The sequence below is a fragment of a genome, unplaced genomic scaffold, assembly GCF_019419815.1.
Source record: "Pyrus x bretschneideri cultivar Hongxiangsu unplaced genomic scaffold, Pyrus_bretschneideri_v1 Contig24, whole genome shotgun sequence".
NCBI classification, from domain to species: Eukaryota; Viridiplantae; Streptophyta; class Magnoliopsida; order Rosales; family Rosaceae; genus Pyrus; species Pyrus x bretschneideri.
In genome coordinates, this window is record NW_025999546.1 from 5076892 (window position 1) to 5101266 (window position 24375).

Consider the following 24375-nt stretch of genomic DNA (forward strand, 5'->3'; position numbering starts at 1 on the left):
TTAATTTGAGAAATGAATACATCATAAGAAGACCATTTCTTTTTTTTCACAAGTTGGCACTCTAATCTATAACTCCGCCTGTGTAAGTTTATCTTACGATGTCGGTTTCAGATTCGGATAAAGGATGGGGAGTGCGTCAGGTATTGCAAAACCTAGTGATATAAGGCTTGGTTTTTGTTACTAGTATTCTAAACTACGTAGCAAAGCTCACTTCTTGTTCTTGATGCCATGCAAAATGTTGTTAAGAGAGAACGCCACGGAAGGGTAAAAGTGTGCAAGATGCATGACCTTGTACGCGAACGAGTTGGAAGGCTGAGAAATTGTGTTAAAAAAAACAATGGGGCAGAAGCAATTAAACAATATGCTTCTACCATGGCCACTCCTTTTTCAATGAATCAAGTGCCATAGGGTTCGTAATACTAAAGGGTCTTAGATCTTGAAGCTTTCCCGATCGTTGAATTGCCAAATAAAATAGTCGAGCTTTATCATTTGAAGTATTTGCATTGAAAAGAACAAAAGTGAAAAGTTGCTTCCGAAAGACATTGTTGATTAGAAACAGAGCTCGCAAGTTAAACTCTAAACCATTCCGCTAGACTGACCGAATGTGGTGATCATAGAGACGAATGCTCGGAGTCAAAGCAACTGCCTCGTGGAGTCGAACATCTTACGTGTCTTCGAGAATTGCACTTATTATGTGGTTCTGATAAGCAGATTATGTGGTGCATGAATTAAAAACACGCCGAAACGAACACCGTACCAGCAAAGCAAAGGCCAACAGAACAGAGAGATGAAACAGCGATATCGATTAGGCAGGCAAAGCTAAGGAACAGCTGCAAACCACAGCATCAATCCAGCGAATCCAAGACGGGGCCTTTCTCTAGAGCACAAGGAATTGAATTTGCAGAACGGAACAAAAACAGTTGGTTCATTAATGTTTCATTAATGTCCAAGTTAATGTCCAATTTGCAGAACGGAACAAAAACAGGATCCATCCCTTCTTGTTTCATTAATGTCCAAGTTAGTTGTGTGCCATCCAAAACCAGGACAAGCATGGGGTTTTTCCACTCAGAAATAACAAGATTAGAATATTCCAAGCATATAGTGAATAAAACTAACATTAGAATGACGGCAGACGGAACGTGCTTGTTCAAAGACATACATGACATACGTACATACAGACCGACTACAGAGTGCTCGAACCCAACAAAAATACGGAGGACTGCAACATTCCAAAACAAGACTAGATATAATCATCCAACAGCAGCAGCATCCCAATCCTGAGCATCAGCAAGATCAGGAGGTGAGAGGACCTGCAGGAGGGGCCTTCCGAAGGGAGTTTCTTCGTGCAATGATTTTGCTCTTATGCGGGCAGTCATCGTTCTGATGGTCAGCACCGATATGACAATAACCACATAGCATACTTTCAGCATGCCTCTTACCACGGAAGGTAACTATTTCATAGCCCTTGCCAACCTCAGTTACATTGTTTGGAACACGTATCATGTAGGGGCAATCATCATTAAAGTGGCCAACCACCCCGCAAACTTTACAAGGGATTGTGAATTTGAAAGGTCTAGTAAATACGACTGCTCTGTACATTTTCCTCTCTTCTGGTTTTGTTGTAGTAGTATTCTCCTCGTTAAGTTGGAGTTGAGCCATACCCTCTTGAACAACATTTTCATTTTTGAGTTGAGTTGGAGAGTCTTTAACAGCCGTTTTCTTCATATCTGTGTGTTTGAGGAAATGTAGATAGAGATACATTTTTCAGAAGATGTAGATAGAGATATGAATACATATATACAAGTATTGTGTGTGAATCAGCTAAGTAAGTCATCTGTAGCCAGGCCGGGCACTATATTGCTCTGTATTCTCCAGCTCATTAGATCATCAAATACTTACTGCTAATGCTTCATGCTAAATTACGTTCTACTGTATATGGGCCGCATAATTTGTTAGGATAACCTAAATATGTATATCTATATATATATATATATATATATATATAGCTACTTGAAAGTCCTACGTAAAGTAGGATAACCTTAATTCTACACAGGTAAAGTAACGGGGCAAATCAAACAGAATTGCGAATCTACTTAATTAATTGTGAAACCAAAATCTTGTCTAGCTACAAAATTTGGTTTAAAATTCTACTCAGTAACCAGGAAAATTAAACAAAATTGAGATACTTAATTCATCCTGCCATGAATCCCGAGAGCTATTAATAATTAAATGAAACAAAAAAAATAATACATGGGAATTATTATGAACACAAAAAATTAGGCATCACGTCAATTAAATTCAAGGACCGTAACCCTAAAAACATATGCAGATTGAAAACAGAATTGCGAATCTACTTAATTGATTGTGAAACCAAAATCTTGTCTAGCTACAAAATTTGGTTTAAAATTCTACTCAGTAACCAGGAAAATTAAACAAAATTGAGATACCTAATTGATCCTGACATGAATCCCGAGAGCTATTAATAATTAAATGAAACCAAAATAAAAATAATACATGGGAATCAGCTAAGTAAGCCATCTGTACTCAAGCCGAGCACTATACTGCTCTGTATTCTGCATCTCATTAGATCATCAAATACTTACTGCTAATGCTCCATGCTAAATTACGTTCTACTGTATCTGGGCCGTATAATTTGTTAGGATAACCTAAAAATATGTGTATATATATATATATATATAGCTACTTGAAAGTCCTACGTAAAGTAGGAAATTTGTTGAGTTAATTCTACACAAGTAGTAATGGGGCAAATCAAACAGAATTGCGAATGTACTTAATTGATTGTGAAACCAAAATCTTGTCTAGCTACAAAATTTGGTTTAAAATTCTACTCAGTAACCAGGAAAATTAAACAAAATCGAGATACCTAATTGATCCTGACATGAATCCCGAGAGATATTAATAATTAAATGAAACAAAAAATATAATACATGGGAATTATTATGAACACAAAAAATTAGGCATCACGTCAATTAAATTCAAGGACCGTAACCCTAAAAACATATGCAGATTGAAAACAGAGCCCAATTAATTAAGCTGCAAATTCGGAATTACAGATAACCTTCTTCTTCCTCAGAGACCCTAAAAACAAACACAAACAAAATTGAAAAGCATAGCAAGAGATAGGAGTCCGAATCTCACCTCGGAGTTTCTTCGGTCCGGCGAGGGACTTGAAATTGGATCTGGTGACTTCGAGTCGGCGGTCCCCCATGGTTTTGATTGAGAGAGAAAGAGAGAGGCGAGCGAATTTGGGGCTTCTGGGGAGGAGGGCGCCAATTGCGGGTTTTTATATACCTTACCTTTTCCTTTATTTGACCATAATGCCCTTCTCATTTAACCGATTGGCTGTCCGTGGTGCATGGTCATACAAATGCCAGATCAATTCATATCAGACCATGTCTAACATTTAGACTAAAATCTAAAATTTTTAATCCACAAAATATAAGTTTTAACTCAGAAATAGTTTTTCTTCTCCAACTTTAAAAGGTTAAATTTTTAGCCCTAAATTATTAAAGAATGAATTTAGAATAATTTTTTTCTTAAAATAACTTTTAATATTTAAATTCCGATAAATATTGAAAAATTATTAAACCGATATCATGAAACTCGTGAAACACTACAAAAGAATATGAAACATAAATTTTTTTTAATTACTTTAGCCGTTAGATTTTTTTTACCGTTAGATTTAATTAAATTATATCTTAATCATCGAATTCAATGAATTTATAAATCTAAAACTAAAAAATATATACATATACGGTGGGCTAGCCCCATTAACTCAGAGGAGAATCCTGGGCTAAATTTGCCCCAAAATTAAGTTTTGAGTTTTAACTCATATTTGCCTAAGGGTTGGAGCAAGTTAGGGTAAGTTTAAAACCTAAAATTTGAGTTTTACTCCAAGGGTTGGAGTAGATCTCAGGAAGCGATATTCAATCTGTGGGGATATAGTCCGTTATATTAACTTTTATTTTAGTCAATTATCCAGATCTCAGCTGTTCAGTGAGCTGCCCAGTTCGGAAATGTCAAACTCACCAAGAATGAAGATGCTACAGCAAGTAGCTGCCAGCAACTTAGAGAAAGTTGGCAAACATTGCAAGACATTGACCTAACATCCCCAACACATTGAACGGTAAGCTTCATGCTTCAACTGGTAACCCAAACTACTATCGTTACATGCAACGCTAAAATCACCAGGGACCAATATCTAGATTTATCAAATACAACGCAAGTAATTCGGGTTTCACTGCCGACTAGTTTTGGGAAATTTCATTCCCAGTTCAATGTTACTTCACACAAACAGTTTGGACCAAGAATACCTCCATTGTTATTATTTGGGCGATTTGCACCAAAATTGCGATTCTGATTGAAACGATTGCAATTCTGAGAGTAATTGCGATTCTTATTCTAGTATCTACCTTTAAAATTACCTCGGAATGTGTTGGAATTAGAAGATCCGTGCTGAGCAGCATAAGCATGAAATGGAGCAGATGTAGAGGAGGAAGAGTTTTGCGTTTCTGAAGAGAAATCTCTTTACTGAGGAGAAGTCCATGGAGTTCATCGCCATTAACAGACTCAGTCCGGGAGTCCAGCAAGAATATAAGCCACAAGATCAGAATAAGAGATTGGTTCTCCGGCAGCAGTAAGTTTATCAGAAATCTCCTTAATAGAGTTAAGATAATCGGTCATGGAAGCATCACCTTTCTGGATGGTCTGGATTTTAGAGCGGAGACTGTGAACATGAGAGCGCGAAGCTCCGGCAAAGCGGCGTTCAAGAGATTGCCACAAAGAACGAGAATCTTCCAATCCAATAGTCAGAGGAAGAAGATCTTCAGCCAGAGTGGAGTTGATCCAGATCGTCAAGATTTGATCTCGTTCACACCACAGTTCATATGCAGGATTGAGAATTTGAGATCCAGAGGACTCATGAACAAATTGAGGAGGACAGAGATCGTCGCCATTGATAAGCCCTAAAAGCTTGAACCGTTTCAGAACGGGAAGAAACAAGTTGCGCCAAGTGATGTAGTTCTGACGATTGAGTTTTGTTGGAACCATTCCAGCAATATTTTGTACGATGATCATCGCAATCGATAGAGGTACAGTATTAGAGATCTCGCCAAGAGGAGTGGGACCAGAAGATGTAGCAGGATAAGTAGAATCAGAGGAATTCAGATTAGTCGCCATAGAAATTGCAAACAAATTGCACAAGAGAGAGAAGAGAAATTAGGTAAGATCTGTTTGGGAGATGAGAAAATGGTAGAAATCAAGAAACGGGAAGTGGAGGATCGACGTTGGTGGACTCAGGCGAAGATACCATGTAGAAGTGCATGTATCTGTGTAAATAGAATTGGGGGAGAGAGAGGGAGAGAGAGAGAGAGATTGCCAAAGATTGTGGTTGAAGAAAAATGATTCTCATTAACTGTAATTGCAGATTACAAGGGATATATATGTATCCATAAATATCTATTCCAATGCTAAGTCAGCATCAACACAAAACTAACTGTAACAACCTTAGCTTGACAGCTAAGCTAAGTACTAATCTAGTGCCTAATGCTCATGATACTTCACCATCCTTAATAAGCTTTCCCGATCGTTGAATTGCCAAATAAAATAGTCGAGCGTAATCATTTGAAGTATTTGCATTTGAAAAGAACAAAAGTGAAAAGCTGCTTCCGAAAGACATGGGAAAGCTTTGTAGATTAGAAACAGAGCTCGCAAGTTAAACTCTAAACCATTCCGCTCGACTGACCGAACGTGGTGATCATAGAGATGAATGCTCGGAGTCGAAGCAACTGCCTCGTGGAGTCGAACATCTTACATGTCTTGGAGAATTGCACTTATTATGTGGTTCTGATAAGCAGATTATGTGGTGCATGCATTAAAAACACGCCGAAACGAACACCGTACCAGCAAAGCAAAGGCCAACAGAACAGAGAGATGAAACAGCGATATCGATTAGGCAGGCAAAGCTAAGAAAAGGCCAGACAGCTGCAAACCACAGCATCTATCCGATTTAGAGCAGAAAAAATTACAATCAAACTCAAGGAAACTAGAAATAAAATGCATAAGGAGAATCATCATACGAGATTCCACTGATTCCATAGCTAGAGCAAAAGGTACAACGCTGGATCAAAAATTACGAAGCTAGAGCAAAAAATACGAATTTTATTTTTGAAGGGGGAGAGGCGGAAAGACTGAGCGGCTTCAAATAAATAACAAGCATTTTGACGGCTGATTATTTCAAACGGGCCAGAATCCAAAAAAGTTTTAAATAAACTATTTCAAACGGCCCAGAATCTTGAGTATTGGGCCGGACCAAACAGCTGCAATAGCCACTTAAAACTTAAGAGAAAATAAAATTTCAAAACGAAAGAAAAAAGAATTTAAATATTTAAAAAAAAAACAAAAAACCAAAAAACAAAAAGAGACTGAATCTAAAATTTATAGCTGGGAAAATTTGAAGGTGGCCGGAATTGATTGAAAATTACGCATTGGCCGCCCCAAATAGCATCAATAGTCACCATAACAAAGAAAGGTGAAATGTTAAGATTAAGGAGGGTATTCAATTGAAATTTTTTCATTCAATTCCCGCAAAATTTCGGAGAGGAGATTTTAGAATACTTAAATTGCATTATGAAGTCTCTTAAATTCTTTCAAGGTCCTTACTTTTTAAGGAGAATAGAGAATGGAAAAGGTGAATAGTATTTTGGTGTCACCAAACTTCAACAAAAATATTTAGACAAAAATACAGATCGACTAAGAGTGCTCAACCCAACGAAAATACGGAGGACAGCAACATTCCAAGACAAGAGTAGATATAATCCTCCAACAGCAGCAGCATGCCAATCCTGAGCATCAGCAAGATCAGGAGGTGAGAGGACCTGCAGGAGAGGCCTTCCGAAGGGAGTTTCTTCGTGCAATGATTTTGCTCTTATGCGGGCAGTCATCGTTCTGATGGTCAGCACCGATATGACAATAACCACATACCATACTTTCAGCATGCCTCTTACCACGGAAGGTAACTATTTCATAGCCCTTGCCAACCTCAGTTACATTGTTTGGAACACGTATCATGTAGGGGCAATCATCATTCAAGTGGCCAACCACTCCGCAAACTTTACAAGGGATTGTGAATTTGATAGGTCTAGTAAATACGACTGCTCTGTGCATTTTCCTCTCTTCTGGTTTTGGTGTAGTAGTATTCTCCTCGTTAAGTTGGAGTTGAGCCATACCCTCTTGAACAACATTTTCATTTTTGAGTTGAGTTGGAGAGTCTTTAACCGCCGTTTTCTTCATATCTGTGTGTTTGAGGAAATGTAGATAGAGATACATTTTTCAGAAGATGTAGATAGAGATATTAATACATATATACAAGTATTGTGTGTGAATCAGCTAAGTAAGCCATCTGTATTTTCCTTCTCATTAGATCATCAAATACTTACTGCTAATGCTTCGTGCTAAATTACGTTCTACTGTATCTAATTTGTTAGGATAACCTAAGTATGTATATATATAGCTACTTGAAAGTCCTGCGTAAAGTAGGAAATTTGTTGAGTTAATTCGACACAAGTAAAGTAATGGGGCAAATCAAACAGAATTGCGAATCTACTTAATTGATTGTCAAACCAAAATCTTGTCTGGCTACAAAATTTGGTTTAAAATTCTACTCAGTAACTAGGAAAATTAAACAAAATTGAGATACCTCATTGATCCTGACATGAATCCCGAGAGCTATTAATAATTAAATGAAACAAAAAAAATAATACATGTGAATTATTATGAACACAAAAAATTAGGCATCGCGTCAATTAAATTCAAGGACCGTAACCCTAAAAACATATGCAGATTGAAAACAGAGCCCAATTAATTAAGCTGCAAATTCGGAATTACAGATAGTCTTCTTCTTCCTCGGAGACCCTAAAACAAAACACAAACAAAATTGAAAAGCATAGCAAGAGATAGGAATCCGGATCTCACCTCGGAGTTTCTTCGGTCCGGCGACGGACTTGAAATTGGACCTGGTGACTTCGAGTCGGCGGTCCTCCATGGTTTTGATTGAGAGAGAACGAGAGAGGCGAGCGAATTTGGGGCTTCCGGATTCTGATCCTGGTCCGGCTACTCGGCGGCTCATGGTTTTGTCAGAGAGAGAGAGAGATTTTATTGGGACGAAAAGAGAGAGATTGGATGAATTAAGTTTGAGGATTTTGCGATTTTGGCGGGGGCTAGTTTAGTTTAGGTGGTATATATATAGACCATATTTTCCTGCGATTTGACCGTAATACCCTTCACGTTCAACCAATTTACCGTCGTGTCGTGGGTTAAAGTCGGCGCACTCGGTACGTCCTGGAAACAGTTTGATTTGATTTCAATCAACAAACTCATCCAACAAGATATGTTTTGCTCAGTTCTTAAACGTCTCAACTCTCACTTTTATTCATTTCTGCCATCCAACGACTTGATCTTTACATTTCTGCTTCGATACGAAGCAGTATATGACACCATCCTAGCTTTGTTCGAAAAGCTTTTAAAGAACACGATCTTAGGTGAGCAATGCTTATCGAAAATTCTCTCTCTTATTTTTCTAGTACAAAATTGTCTTACTCCATGATGTGTCACATTGCGTGACGTGAATGGATAATTGATTCACACGACGTTCAGTAGCCACCTCTATTAAGAACATAAGAACATAAAAACACAAGAAATATCAATGGAACTAATGTAAGGCGGCGAGAGGTGGAGAGAAAAGGAATGAATGTAACACAATGTTGTTAGATATGTTAGCTTTATACTTGTATCATGTCAATCATAAGTGCGCCCTAATTATGCTACAAAGTAAACGGGCGTTTGTTGCGCCGGACTATCTCGGACTGGATTAGCTTCAAGGACTAAACTGGACTGGCTTAGACTAGACTAAACTGGACTAACTTAGTGAAGCGTTTGGTACAGTATTGGACTAAGAAGCTGGACAATAACAAATTCTAATATTATATTGTTTAATATATAAATTATTAATATTTTATTATGATCTTATCTTTTTCTCCATCTTTTCCTACCATTTCCGTCCCACTCTCTTCCTCTTCTCTCAATTCTTCGTCCCACCCTCTCCCTCTTTTTTTCCTATCAGACCTCTCAATTCATGTCTCTTTCTCATTTTTGGTCAAACTCCTTATCGATTCCAGTCTCTATTTCTCTGTCCTCCCTCCTTCTCTAGCTATGCGTTGTTCGAACGGAACCTCACGGCTCCAATTTTCCTGACGAGTTGCAAGTTTCCCAATGTGTTTTCCAGCCAACCCTTGTTAAATTGGATGAAGTTAACACCGTCAAAAAATTCATCACCATCCCTGGACCGAGATCTTAGCTTTGCATGCTCGAATCTGTCATGGATTTGAAGAAGCCCAAACAGGCTGAGACTTCTAGGCCATTTTTCGGCCACATTCGACCATATTTTGGCCTTGATTCAGGTAGAATCGTAATCTTGTCACTCCCAGCTTCAATTTTGTATATTTTATATGAAAGTTGGTTGTGAAATGGATTTGAAAGAGAGTCGGAAAGTTAATGATTGATCTCGGTGACCGGAGATGACGAGGAGTCTGTCGGGAGTGGTCGTTGAGCATGACGAGGACGAGAAAGAGAGGATAGTCTTAGCTAGTCCCATGGTTATTGGGGGGTCTCGCTAAGACCTCTTAGTGAAGGGTTTTGTCCATGCTAGTCCCCTTTAGTCTCATTAATGTTAGTCCCAGCATGGAACAAACACAGTATTGGACTAATAGCTAGTCCAGTCCAGTCCAGTCCGACTTAGTGAGGGCAAACAAACACCCCCTTAATGTTTATTTAACGAAATACATATAAACAAGTCAAAGTGGAGTAAATATTGAGTTTCAGAAAGTAAAGTGACAACTTTTGAGCTTTAGATGGCAAAATAGGACAGAAATCGAGTTTCAGGGGGCAAAGTGGTGACTTTTGAGTTCCAGATAACAAGGTGGCGACTTTGTAGTTGTTTTGCATTTTAGTTGAGATTCTTTGGGATAGTGTTGTGGTTGTTTATCTTATGGCTTGATTTGCCAAGGAAATATATTCATATAAGACATAAAGTTCCTGCTTTATTGGAAAAGTACGTGATTGCTATGAGAATGGAGTATTTTAATTTGAGAAATAAATACATCATAAGAAGATCATTTCTTTTTTTGACAAGTTGGCATTCTAATCTATAACTCTGCATGTGTAAGTTTATCTTACAATTTCGGTTCTAGATTCGGATAAAGGATGGGGAGTGCGTCAGGTATTGCAAAGCCCTAGTGATATAAGGCTTGGTTATTGTGGTTGGTATTCTAAACTACGTAGCAAAGCTCACTCCTTGATGCCATGCAAAAAGTTGTTAAGAGAGAACGCCACGGAAGGGTAAAAGTGTGCAAGATGCATGACCTTGTACGCGAACAAGTTGGAAGGCTGAGAAATTGTGTTAAAAAAACAATGGGGCAGAAGCAATTAAGCAATATGCTTCTACCATGGCCACTCCTTTTTCAATGAATCAAGTGCCATTAGGGTTCGTATTACTAAAGAGTCTTAGATCTTGAAGCTTTCCCGATCGTTGAATTGCCAAATAAAATAGTCGGGCGTTATCATTTGAAGTATTTGCATTGAAAAGAACAAAAGTGAAAAGCTGCTTCCGAAAGACATAGGAAAGCTTTGTAGATTGGAAACAGAGCTCGCAAGTTAAACTCTAAACCATTCCGCTCGACTGACCGAATGTGGTGATCATAGAGACGAATGCTCGGAGTCGAAGCAACTGCCTCGTGGAGTCGAACATCTAACTGAAATTTACGGCTCAAATTTTCATGTACCTCATATTCTGAATAAATAGTACATACAATCCTTGTTACAAAGGAAATAAAATAAAGGACACAATATCCTTCCTAAAACATGACTCTAATAATTACAAGATATTTACATTCCTTTTCTTCTAAATATGGACTTATTCCAATACTCCCCCTCAAGTTGGAGCATAGATATTACTCATGCCCAACTTGACAAGTGAATTAGCAAATCTTCTACTACACACGGCATGGGTAAGGATATCTGCAAGTTGTTCTTCTGAGTTCGCAAATGGTATTGACATAATCTTTTTCTCCTAGCTTTTCTTTGATAAAATGTCTATCAACCTCAACATGCTTAGTCATGTCATGCTGTACTGGATTCTCGGCTATTTACCTAGCGGACTTATTATCACAATACAACTTCACTGCCTGCTTTTGCTTAAAACCAAGACTCCAAAGTAACTTTCGTAGCCAAAGAATCTCACACACACCATGTGCCATACCCTTATACTCAGCTTCGGCAGAAGACCATGATACCACATTCTGCTTCTTGCTTCGCCACGTAACCAAATTACCTCCAACTAAAGTAAAATACCCAGATGTAGACCGTCTATTAGTCACATCACGTGCCCAATTAGCATCAGTAAATCCCTTAATCCTCATATGTCCATGACATTCATACAAAATTCCTTTACCAGGGGCAGACTTCAAATATGCCAAGATTCTCATTACTGCCACCATATGATCCACACTTGGTGACTGCATAAACTGACTAACCACACTTACGACATAGGCAATATCTGGACGAGTGTAAGAAGGATAAATCAGCCTCCTCACTAGTCTTTGATATCTATCTCTGTCAACCGGTTCCTGATCTGGATAAATCCCCAAATAATGTTTCTCTACGATAGGAGTGTCCACAGACTTACATCCCAGCATTCATGTTTCCTCTAATAAATCCAGAACATATTTACATTGAGACAAGAAAATACCTCTAGATGACCGAGCAACTTTCACGCCAAGAAAATATTTCAAATCTCCCAAATTCTTCATCTCGAACTCGGCGGCAAGATTTTGTTCTAGCTTCCTCATCTCTTCCGAATCATCACTTGTTATTATCATGTCATCCACATAAATAATTAAGGCTATTACTTTACCACTTCCCTGTTTCACAAATAATGTATGATCCGAATGACTTTGATAATACCCAATCCGCCTCATAATTTGGGTAAATCTACCAAACTACGCACGAGGTGATTGCTTAAGTCCGTAGAGTGACTTTCGCAACCTACATACTTCGGTTTTCCCTCGGCATTGTACCCCGGAGAAAAATCCATATATGCCTCTTCTTCCAAGTGTCCATGAAGAAAAGCATTTTTCACATCAAATTGTTTTAGTGGCCAATTCAAAATTGCAGCTAAAGAAATCAGAACTCGTACTATATTCATCTTCGCTACAAGAGAAAAAGTCTCCTGATAATCAACACCATAAGTTTAAGTATAGAATTTTGCTACTAACCCTGCTTTATACCTGTCTACCGATCCGTCTGCCTTATATTTGATCGTAAAGACCCATTTACACCCAACTGGTTTCTTCCCTTTAGGTAGCTTGGTTATCTCCCATGTATCATTCTTATGTAGTGCCATCATTTCCTCATTTATCACAGCAACCCATTTAGGATTCTTCAAGGCCTCCTCAACTAGGGTTGGTGCTTGGATTGCTTCCACATTGTTTACCCAAGCTTGACGTTCTGGTGCAAGGTTTGAGCATGACATATAATTAGCTATTGGATACTTCACTTTTCCTTCAGGAGAAAACCTGTCAGGAAGAACACCACGATTTTGCCTTGGCAGTAACTTATATGTACTCATAACATTATCTGTATTAGTTACATGAGCATCAGTAGTACTTACCTCAGGAATATTCAGAGAAGGCATATTGGGTGGCACTATTAAGCTTGAGAGAGAGAGGGTTGTGGGTTCGATAGCTAATGGTTGCTGGAGTGGTGAAACTGGTTCGACAGCTCCCTGCTAACACTCTACATCACACTCAGCAGCACATTGCCAAGAAGACTCAACTGGTTCGGTGCTACTTGACTGAATGATACTCGCATTCTCGTCAGTGTCTTGCCGAGATTCATTGTCTTCATTCTCGGTAGTGTCTTGCCGAGAGCTTTCACAACTTTTTTTGTCAATACATACTCCCTATGAGCCACATATTTCCAACCACCCAAGATCACCACTCATATTCTCCCCCAGATGATCAGAAGGTAACGGAGTCGAAGCATAAAAGAACTTGGATTCGGAAAAGGTAACATTCATAGTTACATACATATGACGAGTTTTAGGGTGGTATCACTTATACGCTTTCTGTTGAGGAGCAAATCCCAGAAAAACACACTGGTGAGCACATGAATCGAGCTTACTACGATGAATGTTGTGAATATGAACATAGGCTACACACCCAAATACATGAGGAGAAAGAGTATTAGTTGACACTACTGGAACAAACTCTGTCAATAAATGGAGAGGTCACATACACGACATAGGAGACAACTTCAGGCTAGAACCGTTTAGTTACAAATGCACCAATGAGCAAAGCACGAGCAGTTTCCAAGATATGACGGTTCTTTCTTTCAGCAACCCATTTTGTTGTGGGGTATGAGGATAAGTAGTCTCATGTAGAATTCCTTGATCCCGAAGAAAGCCGGACAACTCAGAACCGATATACTCACCTCCATTATTAGAGCGGAGAACCTTAATAATAGAGGAATATTGTGTTGCATCCATTTGAGAGAATGATCGAAACACCATACCCACATCACTGGTATTCTTCATCACATATATCCAAGTCATATGAGTGAAATCATCAACGAAGGTAAAAAATCATTTAATTCCAGAAAAAGTACTAACAGGAGAAGGACCCCAAACATCAGAGTGCACAAGTTCAAAAGGAAACAATCTTTTATTCATACTAGGAGGAAACGAAACGCGATGATTCTTCGTGAGAATACATACCTCACAATGTATGTCTAATTCTTTTATTTCATGAAATAAACTAGGCAACATACGCCTCAAATAACCAAACAAAGCATGTCCTAACTGAAGATGCAATAACCAAACTTCCTGTAAACTATTGGTATAGGATGCTCGAACTGCATTAGCTCTGCCAGGAACGTCATCCACATAATATAACCCCTCTCTCTTAGAGCCACGTCCAATTATCTCCTTGGTGTGAATATCCTGAAGCAAACAAAACATTGGATACATAAGTACAACACAATCTAATTGCTCTGTAACTTGAGGAATAGATAACAAATTATAAGACAACAAGGGAACAAGCAGGCAGTGATGAAGGGGAAGGGCCGGCGTGAGGTTCACAGTGCGGCCCCCAAAACCGGTGTTGTTGTTCCATTAGCAGTTGCCATACACTTCTGTGAACTGGTTGTCATACTGGTAAATAAATTCTTATCAAAAGTCATATGATCGGCTGCACCCGAGTCTAGAATTCATCCTGTATAATGTTCCATATCAGAGGTTAAAAGAACACGCCCCATACTATCTCGAGTGGCCGAAGGATCACTTTGAATAACCACCAGATTGACGACTGACCCATGGGTGGAGCCAGACGCCACACCTTCCAACTTCAAACCAATCTCTCCTTGGTTACCTGCCATTGATCATGACCACACAATACACACACGCACGCAGCAAGTAGTCAGTTTCTCTGCAATGATGCAGCGAAGAACCAGAAAAACCTGCCGCTTTTTTTTCCCCTTACGTAAGCAACAGCACACACACAGAAGCAGTTGCATGACACACTCATAGAGGCAGCAGCATGGCAGTCTAGACTTGCTGCAAAAACGCAGCAGAGATCACAGACGTGCGAGGGGTTTTCTCGGGGTTTTCTTGCTTTTACTGTAGCAACAGCACGGTGGGAATTTTTTTAGGGTTGCGCTTGGCTTTGATGACAAATTGAAATTTACGGCTCAAATTTTCATGTACCCCATATTCTGAATAAATAGTACATACAATCCTTGTTACAAAAAGAAACAAAGTAAAGGACACAATATCCTTCCTAAAACATGACTCTAATAATTACAAGAAATTTACATTCCTTTTCTTCCAAATATTGACTTATTCCGATACATCTTACATGTCTTCGAGAATTGCACTTACTATGTGGTTCTGATAAGCAGATTATGTGGTGCATGCATTAAAAACACGCCGAAACGAACACCATACCAGCAAAGCAAAGGCCAACAGAACAGAGCGATGAAACAGCGATATCAATTAGGCAGGCAAAGCTAAGGAACAGCTGCAAACCACAGCATCAATCCAGCGAATCCAAGACGGGGCCTTTCTCTAGAGCACAAGGAATTGAATTTGCACAACGGAACAAAAACAGTTGGTTCATTAATGTTTCATTAATGTCCAATTTGCAGAACGGAACAAAAACAGGATCCATCCCTTCTTGTTTCATTAATGTCCAAGTTAGTTGTGTGTCATCCAAAACCAGGACAAGCAAGGGGTTTCAGAAATAACAAGATTAGAATATTCCAAGTATATAGTGAATACAACTAACATTAGAATGACGGCAGATGGAACGTTCTTGTTCAAAGACATACATGACATACGTACATACAGACCGACTAAAGAGTGCTCAAACCCAACGAAAATACGAAGGACTGCAACATTCCAAGACAAGACTAGATATAATCAACCAACAGCAGCAGCATCCCAATCCTGAGCATCAGCAAGATCAGGAGGTGAGAGGACCTACAGGAGGGGCCTTCCGAAGGGAGTTTCTTTGTGCAATGATTTGGCTTTTATGCGGGCAGTCATCGTTCTGATGGTCAGCATTGATATGACAATAACCACATACCATCCTAACAGCATGCCTCTCACCACGGAAGGTAACTATTTCATAGCCCTTGCCAACCTCAGTTACATTGTTTGGAACACGTGTCATGTAGGGGCAACTATCATTCAAGTGGCCAACCACTCCGCAAACTTTACAAGGGATTGTGAATTTGAAAGGTCTAGTAAATACGACTGCGCTGTGCATTTTCCTCTCTTCTGGTTTTGGAGTAGTAGTATTCTCCTCGTTAAGTTGGAGTTGAGCCATACCCTCTCGAACAACATTTTCATTTTTGAGTTGAGTTGGAGAGTCTTTAACGGCCATTTTCTTCATATCTGTGTGTTTGAGGAAATGTAGATAGAGATACATTTTTCAGAAGATGTAGATAGAGATATGAATACATATATACAAGTATTGTGTGTGAATCAGCTAAGTAAGTCATCTGTAGTCAGGCCGGGCACTATATTGCTCTGTATTCTCCAGCTCATTAGATCATCAAATACTTACTGCTAATGCTTCATGCTAAATTATGTTCCACTGTATCTGGGCCGTATAATTTGTTAGGATAACCTAAATATGTGTGTGTGTGTGTGTGTGTGTGTGTGTGTGTGTGTGTGTGTGTGTGTGTATGTGTATATATATATAGCTACTTGAAAGTCCTACGTAAAGTAGGATAACCTTAATTCTACACAGGTAAAGTAACGGGGCAAATCAAACAGAATTGCGAAGGTACTTAATTGATTGTGAAACCCAAATCTTGTATGGCTACAAAATTTGGTTTAAAATTCTACTCAGTAACCAGGAAAATTAAACAAAATTGAGAAACCTAATTGATCCTGACATGAATCCCGAGAGCTATTAATAATTAAATGAAACAAAAAAAATAATACATGGGAATTATTATGAACACAAAAAATTAGGCATCACGTCAATTAAATTCAAGGACCGTAACCCTAAAAACATATGCAGATGGAAAACAGAGCCCAATTAATTAAGCTGCAAATTCGGAATCACAAATAGTCTTCTTCTTCCTCAGAGACCCTAAAAACAAACACAAACAAAATTGAAAAGCATAGCAAGAGATAGGAGTCCGGATCTCACCTCGGAGTTTCTTCGGTTCGGCGAGGGACTTGAAATTGGACCTGGTGACTTCGAGTAGGCGGTCCTCCATGGTTTTGATTGAGAGAGAGCGAGAGAGGCGAACGAATTTGGGGCTTCCGGATTCTGATCCTGGTCCGGCTACTCGGCGGCTCATGGTTTTGTCTGAGAGACAGAGAGAGAGAGAGAGAGAGAGAGATTTTATTGGGACGAAAAGAGAGAGATTGCATGAATTAAGTTTGAGGATTTAATTTTGGCGGGGGCTAGTTTAGTTTAAGTGGTATATATATACACCATATTTTCCTGCGATTTGACCATAATACCCTTCACGTTCAACCAATTTACCGTTGTGTCGTGGGTTAAAGTCGGCGCACTTGGTATGTCCTAAAAACAGTTTGATTTGATTATCAACAAACTAATCCAACAAGATATGTTTTGCTCAGTTCTTAAACGTCTCAACTCTCAATTCTATTCATTTCTGCCATCCAACGACTTGATCTTTACATTTCTGCTTCGATATGAAGCAGTATACGAAACCACTCCAGCTTTATTCGGAAAGCTTTTAAGGAACACGATCTTAGGCAAGCAAGGCTTAGCGAAAATTCTCTCTTATTTTTCTAGTACAAAATTGTCCTACTCCATGATGTGTCACACTGCGTGACGTGAGTGGACAATTGATTCACACGACGTTCAAAATATGCATAGTTTGTTTTAAGGATCCTCCTAATTTCATTCAGGACCTTTTTGTCCAAGATATGATGTAACTATTATGAGTTTCAATAATATATCGGTGTTTCTTGAAGAAAAAAAAATTGTGATGAAATGCATATTGAAATATTTATAGAATCAAAATATGATTAATATAAATTTCATATAAAGTATTTATAGAGTTAGTTTGAGATTGTTGCGGGTTTAAAAAAGTTGCTATTATTATTTTTAGAACTAAACACAAGTACTTCATTATTTTTTAAACTAAACACTAACTATTTGTGAAACTAAATACGGGTACCACATTATTTATGAAACTGAATACTGGTACTATCACTATTTCTTAAATCAAATGCTAACTATTTCTGAAACTGAACATGGGTACTCCATTATGAAATTAAACACAATATTACACTATTTATGAAATTGGACATGAATAATACACTATTTATAAAACTAAACACTGGTAATATCACTATTTCTTAAACTGAATACTGACTATATTTCAAACTGAACACAAGTGTTACATTATTTCTGAAACTGAACACGGGTGTTACACTACTTCTAAAACTAAACATGGATGTTACACTATTTATGAAAATGAACACTGATACTATCACTATTTCTTAAACTTAACGCTAACTTCTGAAACTAAATATGAATACTGCAGTATTTCTAAAACTGACAAAGACATGAACAGACACCTAACTAGCGATTCGAATACAAATTTCCACATACTTCCAAGATGGCTTGGGTAGACTCAATATATAATTAATTACTAATTATAATAGCATCAGCAAAACCTTGTTTATAAGTTGTCATAACACTCACCAAATAAACTCATACTTTTCAACTTGTTTTTCTCAAAAGACTAAATGATAATTAGTTTCAAGTGTGGACCATCTTCATATGGGTTTTGGTTAAAAGATGTGCTAACAAATTACAAATTACTAATTACTAATTTGTTAGGATAACCTAAATATTTATAAATAGCTACATGAAAGTCGTACATAAAGTAGGAAATTTGTTGAGAATTAATTCTACACAAGTGATCGGGCAAATCAAACAGAATTGCGATCAGGGGCTGACGCACATTGGGATCAAGGTGGTTCTAAGATCATTCGGCGTCTAGGGAAATATAAATGTGAAGGTCATCCGAGAAGACTTCGAATGTTTTGTACATGCGCCCACCAAGTGTTTGTTGTAATGCTGGTATGCATATCTCGATAGTTTGCGTTGACTACACTTGACAGTGTCTCTCGATCACTAGTTAGTGACTAAACTAAATTTTGTTTGCCCGTTTCGCATTGCTTTTATCTAAAAACCTTCAACGTTTAACTTTGTGAACCCCAAGAGTTCGAATACTGGATCCACTACTGATTGTGAATATACTTAATTGATTGTGAAAAGACAATCTTGCTTAGCTACAAAATTTGGTTTAAAATTCTACTCAGTAGCCAGGCAAATTAAACAAAATTGCGATACCTAATTGAATGTGATATGAATCCCTAGAGCTATTAATAATTAAATGAAACAAAAATAATAATAAATGCGAATTATTATGTACACACAAAAATTTGGCATCACGTTAATCAAATTCAAGCACAGTAACCCTAAAAACATATGCATCGAATTAACTGAGCTGCAAATTCGAAATTAGAGATGATCTTCTTCCTCCTCACAAACCCTAAAACCAAAACCAACATGCAAAAAAGTATACCAAGAAAAGAGGGAGGAGTCCGGATCTCACCTCGGAGTTTCATCGGTTTTGGTGGATTCTTCATTCGCCCGGATTCTGATCCTGGTCCGGCTGCTCGGCGGCTCATGGTTTTGCCTCTGAGAGATTTTTTTGGGACGAAGAGAGACAGAGAGAGAGATTGCACGAGTTGGGTTTGGGGATTTTGGCGGGGACTAGTTTAGTTAAATTAGTTTAGGTCTCATATATAGTACACTGTTTCCTGTGAATTGACCATAATACCCTTCACATTTAACCTATTTACTGCCGTCTTGTTGGTTAGAGACGGCGTACTGTGTGTCCTAAAAACTGCATGATTTGATTTCAATCAACAAACTAAAATTCAACACGATATATTTTGCTCGGTTCTTAAACGTCTCAACTCTTTGTCCTACAAATTTCAAGCCTGCCATCAAACAACTTGATTTTTACAGTTCCGTTTCGATACGAGGCAGCATAGGACGCCACTCCTCGTTCTCACGCTTCAGAACCACGGCGTTCCTTCAGAAATGGAGAAAAACTAAAGAAAATACCTTTTCATCATTAGCGATATCCAAAAACAGCACCAGATACGCACGCACACACTACTAATTATAATTATATTATCTTGAACAAGTTTTCTAACACGGGAAAGGCATACAACCTAGCCTTCCACAGTAAGTTATAGCCCTCTGTTATGCGGGCAATCAATTCTTCTTCGGTTTACAACATACAAATCCGGGAGGGAGCTTCTAGAATTAGTAGATATAGTTTGTCATCGTCATTCAAAACTCCAAAGCCGCTTCTCCATGTTCAAGTAGTCACCAGGTGAGGACCAGATCGAGGGAGCACGCATGAGTATGTGACATATTTCACGCTGTCTAACAGCACTACAACGAAAATTCGAGAAAGTGACTTCGGCTTGATCATGCCATCCACGTCAATATCGCCAGCCTCTCGAGGATCAACGAGAACAGAGACAACCATGGGAGAAACCGATCTATTACCAGGAAGGGTGTTGTTCTGTTGATTTCCCGTCACATTTTCTTCAGTTACGTTATGACCGGATCCAGGAAGGGGAATTGGGAGACCACGGAGGATCCTTCTATTCCTTCCCCTGTTCAGCTCTGTAGTATTCTGATGGTGTTCAGAAGCATTGGAAACTGAAGATGCAGGTACTATACCTCCTGAAGAGGTAGCAGCTGAGACGTCGAACTGGAACACTTCAGTGCACATTCCAGAGCTCAACATTGGTCCTGCAGAATATTTAAGAAATCAATAACGAAGTTCGCAACGAAGTGTTTGATATGAGCACCAACAAATGAAGTACAATGACAGAAGGAATTAGAACAAACATACTAGGAAACGAGAAAAGACACGGATACAAGGTCATACATAAAAGCATCCTGCAGTTTACCATATAAAATCTTCCAGACCATCTGTAAAAAAACACGCAGTACATACTCCAAGCTATGAAACTACGACATTATTCATTTAATATACTTTACTTAACCATTGACCCGAAAAATAAAAACTTTTGCAACTTCAAAATTATTGTTCTGAGACCGACCGTGTGATCTCAAAACCGGGAAAAAAGATCATACGAGAAGCTGTGATCCCAATACAAGCACATGTATCGTGAAATATTAAAGAGAAGGAAAACAAAATAGTTGGAGAAAAATGTAATTTTATTATAATCATACCACCATGTAGAATATGAGTAATAAAACAAATACTTTTTTCTTAAGGAAGATAAAACAAATAATTTAAGTCTTCTTTTGAGGACAAACTGGAACTTGTCAAACTGACATGCTGGACAACTTCACTTCAAAGCTAAGATGGCCAAAGCAGCCACCCACGACAACTAATCATTCAAATCAAACAGAAAGATTAAATTAATTGACGATATTTTTTTAATTTAAAAAATCTAAAAGCTTACAGACCTGAATTTGAATTCAACAACAAAATTTTGAGGCTGTATGGAAAAGGCTACCATGCCTCAAATCTTTTATTTTATTTTTTTTTGGGTCAAAACTACACCTCAATCTAATTGACAAGATCCCTTTGTATGACAAAAACCAAAGAAGAAAAAGACATGATGCAAATGAAATTTATTACTAGGTGTCGGCTAGGGAACTTATTACCTATCTGTGACATCTCAATCTGGGTTGTACGTAGTTTTATTCTAGAGCCTTACTGTAGATATGGACCTTACCAGATGATGGCTAGGGAGCGATTCACCTATCTGTAAGATATCAATCTGAGAGTGTAAGTAGGCTTGTGCCTGGAGTACTACTAATAATATACACATTGACCTTACTCTATTTTCGACATCCACATTTTCTAAGATTCAGAATAGAGGCAAGGATGAATAACCTATCAGACATACCTCCAAGTATAGTTAAAGCTCAAATCTAAGTTACTAAATGTTGACCTACAACCCAAACAAGGATACTATTATTGCTCCACAAACCAACTTCTTAAAAAGTAGCTGTAACTGGAAAATGGATCCAGACCTCATCACATATGTACAAATAAAACACTAACCCTGGCTCATAGCAACTTTTTCAAAACAGCCAGGCACAAGATGTAAGCTTACCTATGTTATCGATCATAGCAACTAGCTCATAGCCTCACACACTTTTTATACATATTGCAAACAAAGTCAGCTTTACTAATACAAAATAAAAGGTTCATTTTACGAATTATCAACCCAAAGTAATATTTCCTTGCTAGCATGATTGCAAACTCAGCTACACAACTATTAGCCCTCATCACTGATGAAAAAAAAACCGACTTAACTTCTTGATATAATAAAAATGCACGTCAACTAGTCATGAAAGCAAACCAACCATAAAAGTGTTAGGCATGCACTTAGTGTACACATATAAAGAGGTTAATGTACATGAGAAACCAGATGAAATGTTATTACCTGCAAGACCTTCACGGAACCACTGTTGCAGTTTACCATCAGCTGTAGTTGACTTCATATGATCTTTTGGAACATCAGTTGATCCAGCTGTAAGAGCCTTGTGTGGTCCAGCAGAATTTCTGTATAAGGGAGCATGAATCCCTCTGTTCCCTCCCGGTTTAGGAATAGCTAATGCTGAAACCAAATCTTTAGCCACAGCCAAACCAGGCTCTTTACTATTCTTCCTTTCAAAAGGCCCACGAGAAGCCATAGCTTTCTCACTGGCCAGGACCGAATGTATAATCAAGTTTCCATCAATCTTGACAAGCTTATCATTTCTTGGAACATACAAAGAAGCAACAAGTGGCTCACTACTAGTATTTTGCAGACGAGCAAATTCATCAGAACCCGGTGTAGGTCGTGACCCTTGCTCTTTCGGCCCATTCCTTGTATGATGACCCTTCTCAGGACGAATTTTGTTAGAGATATCGAATTTCCCATCAGATATTCCCGAACCTATAATTTCTTCAGATCCGTTAAAATAACCATGAACATTCAAAAGCCTCCCTCTGTTTTGACCATTAAACCTATCACTAACATAAGAAGACCCACCAAAACCTCTGTCCATTACACCACTAAAGTTAACATTCACCATAGGAACAAGCCCACCAAAAAGCAAGATAAAAAACAACAGACCCAGAAAACTAATGCTAGCAACCTTCTTAGTTCTACCCTCACTCTTCTTACTGTCCGACTTTTTGGACTTGGGCGCAGCCGCTGGCTGCTGGGATTTCAATCTAGGAATGGGTACCAAAAGGGACTGGGACCCTTGTGGGTTCACAACATAGGGCGAATATGGCATCCATGGATAAGCCATCGGTGGCATGGGAGGATGCGGGTGCATCCCTAAATGTGATGGCGGTGGCGGAGTGCTCAATTGCTGCTTCAAAGTAGCATTCTCGGCCATAACATAAGAAATCCTATTGTTCAAATCAGCAATAGTTGAATGCATAGCCCTCACCTTGTCCTCAAGCTCCTCCACATAATGCTTTTTCCTCTGCCTAGAAAGCTGAGCACTTTCTCTGTTCCGTATCAATCTCGCCTTCCTCTTCTCGTCCTCGTCATTCGCACTCGCACTCACATTCACAGAGGCGGCATTGTTGTTGTTGTTGTTGTTGTTTTCCGACCTCCGATATTTGGCACTTCGCGACTCGGCGTTGCCTTCGTCGATCTCTTTCTTCCTTTTCACAAGGTAATTTTTCGCCAATTCGTCCTCCACCTTAACCTTCTCATCATCCGAATTGCCCGAATGTGAATTCGAGTCCACCGCCTCGGAAATCCCAGAGCCCTGAGACGACGCAGGCCCACCGGAATTCTCCGAACACTCATTTGACGAGGCCGGACAATTCAGAAACCTGGAAATGTCCAAAGCCCCCTTATCATCGCCGGAAACCGAAATCGCGGAGCTACCCGATTCAGGAGACCCCGAATCCAACGCAGCCGCGCCGGGATCTAAGCCGTCGGGGACGAGGAAGTCCTCGGCTTCCGACGGGAGGTAGAGGTCGTCCAAGTCGTCGAAGGTGAGCTCGAACTCGCAATTTCCATCATCACCGAACCCAAAGCCGAGATCGGACATGAATGGATCGTCGGAGGGCACAGCGGCGGCGGCCATGCCGTTGTCCGATGAGAAAAATTCAGGGTCAAGAGGAGGGATCCCGAGGGACTCCATCTCGGAATTGAATTTGAAATCGGTATGATCCGGATGATTAGTCGAATTGTGGCCGGAGTGCGGTTCCGCCGGCAGTGCCATGTTAGGGTTTTCAGAGAGGTTTCTCTGAAAATTTAGAGAGAGAAATAGAGAGAGAGGTGGGAGACGAGGACGAAGACTAATTCTAAAAATTTAGGACGACGAAGAGTCTTTTGATTTGGCTTAAACCATTTCGGACGAAAAGCGGAAAGAAATGAGGGGGTTTTAATTTTTAGAATTAAACCCCAACGACTTTAAGTTTTTATTATTTAATGGAATTTTTCAGATTTGGCTACCAATTTACTTTTCAGATATGCATATCAAATTACTTTTCAGATTTCGTTACTAAATTAAAGGTTTTTTTTTTTAACAAAAGATATTATCTAAATTACGAAAAAAAATAAAATTAATCTCACAATGGATTAGCAATAATGTGGTTTAAATTTGCATTTGACAAAAATTGAATTCTAAAACTTCTTACTTACAAGTGAAAAAAAATCACTAGAAA

At 38.8% G+C, this 24375-nt stretch overlaps 4 protein-coding genes across 5 annotated transcripts; all 4 read right to left on the bottom strand.

The window, feature by feature from the left end:
• Positions 1 to 1099: 1099 nt before the first annotated feature.
• On the bottom strand, positions 1100 to 3317 carry LOC103957588. The gene is made up of 2 exons (XM_048586451.1): positions 3160 to 3317; positions 1100 to 1727 (listed from the first exon to the last, which is right to left on the bottom strand). The coding sequence occupies exons 1-2, from the start codon at positions 3227 to 3229 to the stop codon at positions 1294 to 1296; spliced, it is 504 nt and encodes a 167-aa protein (XP_048442408.1). The 5' UTR covers positions 3230 to 3317; the 3' UTR covers positions 1100 to 1293.
• A 3316-nt stretch (positions 3318 to 6633) lies between these two features.
• LOC103957589 lies at positions 6634 to 8215 on the bottom strand. 2 transcript variants are annotated; one of them, XM_048586363.1, is made up of 3 exons: positions 8090 to 8215; positions 7993 to 8047; positions 6634 to 7313 (listed from the first exon to the last, which is right to left on the bottom strand). In XM_048586363.1, exons 1-3 carry the CDS (start codon positions 8144 to 8146, stop codon positions 6880 to 6882), a joined length of 546 nt encoding a protein of 181 aa, XP_048442320.1. In that variant the 5' UTR covers positions 8147 to 8215; the 3' UTR covers positions 6634 to 6879. The 2 variants fall into 2 exon arrangements, with proteins under 2 accessions (XP_048442320.1, XP_009368047.2); XM_009369772.3 differs by having other exon boundaries at positions 7993 to 8214.
• Positions 8216 to 14337: 6122 nt separating this feature from the next.
• LOC103957586 lies at positions 14338 to 19411 on the bottom strand. The gene is made up of 6 exons (XM_048586137.1): positions 19246 to 19411; positions 16791 to 16952; positions 15714 to 16024; positions 15557 to 15607; positions 15074 to 15146; positions 14338 to 14498 (listed from the first exon to the last, which is right to left on the bottom strand). The coding sequence occupies exons 1-6, from the start codon at positions 19319 to 19321 to the stop codon at positions 14338 to 14340; spliced, it is 834 nt and encodes a 277-aa protein (XP_048442094.1). The 5' UTR covers positions 19322 to 19411.
• Positions 19412 to 19751: 340 nt separating this feature from the next.
• LOC103957584 (bZIP transcription factor 17-like) lies at positions 19752 to 24075 on the bottom strand. The gene is made up of 2 exons (XM_009369762.3): positions 22142 to 24075; positions 19752 to 20465 (listed from the first exon to the last, which is right to left on the bottom strand). The coding sequence occupies exons 1-2, from the start codon at positions 23928 to 23930 to the stop codon at positions 20023 to 20025; spliced, it is 2232 nt and encodes a 743-aa protein (XP_009368037.2). The 5' UTR covers positions 23931 to 24075; the 3' UTR covers positions 19752 to 20022.
• Between the last annotated feature and the right edge of the window lie 300 nt (positions 24076 to 24375).

Excerpts from the sequence above, each read along its gene's own strand:
- LOC103957586 (XM_048586137.1), bottom strand. The coding sequence starts at position 19,321 with ATGAGCCGCCGAGCAGCCGGACCAGGATCAGAATCCGGGCGAATGAAG. Across the intron at positions 16,025-16,790 it reads CGAACCGAAGAAACTCCGAG|ATATGAAGAAAATGGCCGTT; the intron begins GTGAGATCCGGA and ends TCAAACACACAG. Across the intron at positions 15,147-15,556 it reads AGGATTGGGATGCTGCTGCT|CTGTTCCTTAGCTTTGCCTG; the intron begins GTTGGTTGATTA and ends TGTGGTTTGCAG.
- LOC103957589 (XM_009369772.3), bottom strand. The coding sequence starts at position 8,146 with ATGAGCCGCCGAGTAGCCGGACCAGGATCAGAATCCGGAAGCCCCAAA. Across the intron at positions 7,314-7,992 it reads CGGACCGAAGAAACTCCGAG|ATATGAAGAAAACGGCGGTT; the intron begins GTGAGATCCGGA and ends TCAAACACACAG.
- LOC103957584 (XM_009369762.3), bottom strand. The coding sequence starts at position 23,930 with ATGGCACTGCCGGCGGAACCGCACTCCGGCCACAATTCGACTAATCAT. Across the intron at positions 20,466-22,141 it reads GTTCCGTGAAGGTCTTGCAG|GACCAATGTTGAGCTCTGGA; the intron begins GTAATAACATTT and ends AATATTCTGCAG.
- LOC103957588 (XM_048586451.1), bottom strand. The coding sequence starts at position 3,229 with ATGGGGGACCGCCGACTCGAAGTCACCAGATCCAATTTCAAGTCCCTC. Across the intron at positions 1,728-3,159 it reads CGGACCGAAGAAACTCCGAG|ATATGAAGAAAACGGCTGTT; the intron begins GTGAGATTCGGA and ends TCAAACACACAG.